This window comes from Salvelinus fontinalis, chromosome 31 (genome assembly GCF_029448725.1).
Source record: "Salvelinus fontinalis isolate EN_2023a chromosome 31, ASM2944872v1, whole genome shotgun sequence".
In the NCBI taxonomy this organism is placed as follows: Eukaryota; Metazoa; Chordata; class Actinopteri; order Salmoniformes; family Salmonidae; genus Salvelinus; species Salvelinus fontinalis.
Genome location: NC_074695.1, coordinates 3,699,060 through 3,705,332, shown reverse-complemented (window position 1 = coordinate 3,705,332; position 6,273 = coordinate 3,699,060). Strand labels below are relative to the sequence as shown.

The following is a 6,273-nucleotide window of genomic DNA, read 5'->3' as shown; positions in this document are numbered from 1 at the left end:
CGTTACTACACATGTAACCGGGAACACCCGTTACTACACATGTAACCGGGAACACCCGTTACTACACATGTAACCGGGAACACCCGTTACTACACATGTAACCGGGAACACCCGTTACTACACATGTAACCGGGAACACCCGTTACTACACATGTAACCGGGAACACCCGTTACTACACATGTAACCGGGAACACCCGTTACTACACATGTAACCGGGAACACCCGTTACTACACATGTAACCGGGAACACCCGTTACTACACATGTAACCGGGAACACCCGTTACTACACATGTAACCGGGAACACCCGTTACTACACATGTAACCGGGAACACCCGTTACTACACATGTAACCGGGAACACCCGTTACTACACATGTAACCGGGAACACCCGTTACTACACATGTAACCGGGAACACCCGTTACTACACATGTAACCAATAACACCCGTTACTACACATGTAACCAATAACACCCGTTACTACACATGTAACCAATAACACCCGTTACTACACATGTAACCAATAACACCCGTTACTACACATGTAACCAATAACACCCGTTACTACACATGTAACCAATAACACCCGTTACTACACATGTAACCAATAACACCCGTTACACACGGACCAATAACACCTGTTACATATGGACCAATAACACCTGTTACATATGTAACCAATACCACCTGTTACACACGGACCAATAACACCTGTTACACACGGACCAATAACACCTGTTACACACGGACCAATAACACCTGTTACATATGGACCAATAACACCTGGACCAATAATACCTGTTACATATGTAACCAATACCACCTGTTACATATGTAACCAATACCACCTGTTACATATGTAACCAATACCACCTGTTACACACGGACCAATAACACCTGTTACACACGGACCAATAACACCTGTTACACACGGACCAATAACACCTGTTACACATGGACCAATAACACCTGTTACATATGGACCAATAACACCTGTTACATATGTAACCAATAACACCTGTTAAATATGTGACCAATACCACCTGTTACATATGTGACCAATACCACCTGTTACATATGGACCAATACCACCTGTTACATATGTAACCAATAACACCTGTTACATATGTAACCAATAACACCTGTTACATATGGACCAATACCACCTGTTACATATGGACCAATAACACCTGTTACATATGGACCAATAACACCTGTTACATATGGACCAATAACACCTGTTACATATGTAACCAATACCACCTGTTACACACGGACCAATAACACCTGTTACACACGGACCAATAACACCTGTTACATATGGACCAATAACACCTGGACCAATAATACCTGTTACATATGTAACCAATACCACCTGTTACATATGTAACCAATACCACCTGTTACACACGGACCAATAACACCTGTTACACACGGACCAATAACACCTGTTACATATGGACCAATAACACCTGTTACATATGTAACCAATAACACCTGTTACATATGTAACCAATAACACCTGTTACATATGTAACCAATAACACCTGTTACATATGTGACCAATACCACCTGTTACATATGGACCAATACCACCTGTTACATATGTAACCAATAACACCTGTTACATATGGACCAATACCACCTGTTACATATGGACCAATAACACCTGTTACATATGGACCAATAACACCTGTTACATATGGACCAATACCACCTGTTACATATGTAACCAATAACACCTGTTACATATGTAACCAATAACACCTGTTACATATGTAACCAATAACACTTGTTACATATGGCCCAATAACACCTGTTACATATGTAACCAATAACACCTGTTACATATGTAACCAATAACACCTGTTACATATGGACCAATAACACCTGTTACATATGTAACCAATAACACCTGTTACATATGTAACCAATAACACCTGTTACATATGTAACCAATAACACCTGTTACATATGTAACCAATAACACCTGTTAAATATGTGTATGTGATAATTAAGATTTGACTTTGATCTGACCACGGGTCCAAAGGCTTCCGTTTCTAAACGTTTGCTCCGGTTTCCGACGAACACATTTACACCCCTGATCAGGGTGCCACACTTTGAACTGCGGAAATGAAGAGAAATCCCAGCATGCCCCTTCAATTGACACAGCAGCTTAATTACACACACTTTCTTTTATTGCTTATTTTACAAATGTACAAAGGAAAAGCTTTCTTAGTTCCCTAGTTAGAAAGGTAGAAAAACAAATGTTTTTAACAAAAAGGTCAGAAAGAAAACTAATCAAAGAGACCGAAACCCATGTCTTCATCTGACTCCTCAGACTCCTCCTTCTCCTCCTTCTTCTTCTCTTCCGCTGTAAGAAAAATATTTATTCAGGAGAAAAAGGGGGGCAGAATGAAAATGAAAGAGGGAGAATGTGAAAGTGGGAGAGAGACCAAAACAGAGACAGATACAGGGAGAATCTCAATTACAGTTTCCTCACATCCTCTCTCCTTCTCAAAACCCCATTGGAGAAGGTCAGAGAGGAGGGACCTCTGGCTTTCTCATCCAATGGGGTTTGAAAAGGAGATGAGAGGCTGTGAGGAACATGTAATTGAGATCTTCCCGTAGAGAGCGGTTCTCACAGGCAGGAGCGGCCCCAGGAGCAACAGCAGCAGATCCACCAGCCGCTGACACCGCCACAGCCCCCCCTACTGGCACGGAGGCCAACTTGGACATTCCTACAGACAGACAGACATGGGTGAGACTAGAGATACACAGAGTAGGGGGAAGTTGCCACTAGATGTTGATCCTAGATCTGTACCTAGGGAAACTGATCCTAGATCTGTACCTAGGGAAACTGAACACTGGAGATTGGGAAGCTGATCCTAGATCTGTACCTAGGGGAAGCTGATCCTAGATCTGTACCTAGGGGAAGCTGATCCTAGATCTGTACCTAGGGGAAGCTGATCCTAGATCTGTACCTAGGGGAAGCTGATCCTAGATCTGTACCTAGGGGAAGCTGATCCTAGATCTGTACCTAGGGGAAGCTGATCCTAGATCTGTACCTAGGGGAAGCTGATCCTAGATCTGTACCTAGGGGAAACTGATCCTAGATCTGTACCTAGGGGAAGCTGATCCTAGATCTGTACCTAGGGGAAGCTGATCCTAGATCTGTACCTAGGGGAAGCTGATCCTAGATCTGTACCTAGGGAAACTGAACCCAGGAGAATGATACGCTCACCAATATAACAATCATTAACAGAAGTCAATAACAACTAAATCTGCCAAGACTGACACTGCTATTTCCAATGAGTCAGAGGATGAGTCTCAAATGGGACCCAGTACGGTCCTCTACCGTTGACCAGGGATGGGAACCCGTACGGTCCTCTACCGTTGACCAGGGATGGGAACCCGTACGGTCCTCTACCGTTGACCAGGGAAGGGAACCCGTACGGTCCTCTACCGTTGACCAGGGAAGGGAACCCGTACGGTCCTCTACCGTTGACCAGGGAAGGGAACCCGTACGGTCCTCTACCGTTGACCAGGGAAGGGAACCCGTACGGTCCTCTACCGTTGACCAGGGAAGGGAACCCGTACGGTCCTCTACCGTTGACCAGGGAAGGGAACCCGTACGGTCCTCTACCGTTGACCAGGGAAGGGAACCCGTACGGTCCTCTACCGTTGACCAGGGAAGGGAACCCGTACGGTCCTCTACCGTTGACCAGGGAAGGGAACCCGTACGGTCCTCTACCGTTGACCAGGGAAGGGAACCCGTACGGTCCTCTACCGTTGACCAGGGAAGGGAACCCGTACGGTCCTCTACCGTTGACCAGGGAAGGGAACCCGTACGGTCCTCTACCGTTGACCAGGGAAGGGAACCCCCACGGTCCTCTACCGTTGACCAGGGAAGGGAACCCGTACGGTCCTCTACCGTTGACCAGGGAAGGGAACCTGGGTTCCTTGTGGGAGGGAACCAGACAGATGTTTACCTGCGTTCAGAACTTCATTGATGTCTTTTCCCATCAGCCCACTGATGACCTGTAGTGGAAGAGCACAACGTCAGACAGAGGTCACTACCAGCTGTCACTCTGTCTGTGCGTCTCACCTTAGCCAGGCGCTGGTCGTCAGCCTCGATGCCCACGCTGCCCAGGATCTCCTTGATGTTCTGACTGCTGGGGTTGGTGTTGCCACCCAGCGTTGCCAACAGGTAAGCGGCCACGTAACGCATTCTACACCAAAGGAGGAGAGATTACACGGTTAAATTGTGATTCTGGAAATCACTCAAGATAACTATTATGTTCACATGAATAAAATAGAAAATAGAAATTTTACCTGAATAGTTCTCACCCTCAAAATTCAGACAACATAGACAGACAGGGTTAGCGATTAGCATCATAGTTAGTTAGCTAGCTAACGTAGATGGGATTGTAAGGTTGATGTTGTCTTTTAATGTAGCTTTGGGAACCAGTGTTAATTACACAGTGTAGTGACATCAAACGTTCAGCCTGCTGCACTGACCGTATGAAGGCTCTAGTCTAGAGCGCCTGCTCAAATATTGCTTAGGCGATGTTTAAACTCTCTCCGTGGTTAAAGTAGGGCACTCCCGGGTGGCACAGCGGTTTAAGGCGCTGCATCTCAGTGCTAGAGGCATCACTACAGACCCTGGTTTGATTCCAGGCTGTATCACAGCGGTCTAAGGCACTGCATCTCAGTGGTAGAGGCATCACTACAGACCCTGGTTCGATTCCAGGCTGAACCACATGCAGCCGTGATCGGGAGTCCCATAGGGCAGCGCACAATTGGCCCAGCGTCATCCGGGTTTGTAAATAACAATTTGTTCTTAACTGACTTGCTTAGTTAAATAAAGGTTAGATTTTTTTTTAAAGGTTTAAAGTTGGAAGAAATAGAGTGTGCTACATTTACTATCATCACACATTGACATATTGAATTACTTTGACATATTTCATTATGTTATATAACACTTACTTCTCTTTGGTGGACACAATGTGTCACTATACATGACACAGACTAAAGTTTCCACGACACAATAATTACCGGAAATACAAATCCTATTTACCTCATATTTCTGATGTTACCATTAAAAATTTTACAGTCATCGCGATCTCACAAAATCGATACCTTAAAACAGATCAATATATTTGGTTTAGTACCAGTGTTTGTCTTACGCGCCGGTCCGTAGCGGGACTTGACGCCTCATGTCCACCAGATGCATTTAAACTCTTTGCGTTCTGGCGGAAGTCATTCATTGTCAACGGAGCGGTACGCAACGCTACGTTGGGGTTGCCGCACTAGGCTGCGGTGCGTTCTGCGTACAGCAAGCGTTCAATATTTAGAATGTATGCGTTGCTTGACGGTCCGGTGGTCCGGTGGGGCTCAGTAGAGCAAGACACCTGCAACGCCAGGGCTGTGGGTTAGATTCCCACGGGAGACCATTACTAACAAATAGGAAAACATATCAACTTTCATTTCATGCCAACTTTTGCGAGAACCTAAAGCTAGCAGTTAGCTAATCTTTTTAGCGTCATGTACATCGGAGTGTCAGTTATAAATTAGCCAGTTTTCGCAGCATATCAAATTCATTTTGTAGATCAACCCTGTATAAAGCATTTATATAATCTAACCAATAGTCATCATTACTTACTTTAATTAAGTAGAAAACAGCCACTAAACGTCGGTCCGTTCTGAGAGTTGTAACAGGAAGGGTTAACGGCTTTTTATTTGTTTTCGTTTACTACTTCTATGGTGAAACTAAAGTCAAGTTAATTCTACTCCCACATGTACATCGCCACCTAGTGGATGCAGGTTGCCATCAACATAAATGTTGCAGTACAAACGTGTGTAAAGGAGTGGTATGATGAATATGAATAATGGAAATATGTGAATATTGAAATGTTGAGCAAGTTTGAACAGCTCTTTTAATAACTATACTGAAAGAAGACTTTGTAGTTGAATGGTAAAATAGTAACTCTTGTTTGAAGTCTGTCCAGTGTTTTGGTGTACTAGAGTGAGAGCACCGCCAGCATTCAAAAGTGACCAAAACATCAGCCAGGAAGCATAGGAACTGAGAAGTGGTCTGTGGTCACCACCTGCAGAATCACTCCTTTTTGGGGGGTGTCTTGCTAATTACCTATAATTTCCACCTTTTGTCTATTCCATTTGCACAACAGCATGTGAAATTTATTGTCAATCAGTGTTGCTTCCTAAGTGGACAGTTTGATTTCATAGAAGTGTGATTGACTTGGAGTTAC

At 44.5% G+C, this 6,273-nt stretch overlaps 1 protein-coding gene across 1 annotated transcript; it reads right to left on the bottom strand.

The window, feature by feature from the left end:
- Window positions 1–2,177: 2,177 nt before the first annotated feature.
- Window positions 2,178–5,777, bottom strand: LOC129829434 (60S acidic ribosomal protein P2-like). The gene is made up of 5 exons (XM_055891129.1): window positions 5,667–5,777; window positions 4,110–4,233; window positions 3,994–4,042; window positions 2,647–2,742; window positions 2,178–2,375 (listed from the first exon to the last, which is right to left on the bottom strand). Exons 2-5 carry the CDS (start codon window positions 4,230–4,232, stop codon window positions 2,299–2,301), a joined length of 345 nt encoding a protein of 114 aa, XP_055747104.1. The 5' UTR covers window position 4,233; window positions 5,667–5,777; the 3' UTR covers window positions 2,178–2,298.
- Window positions 5,778–6,273: the final 496 nt, after the last annotated feature.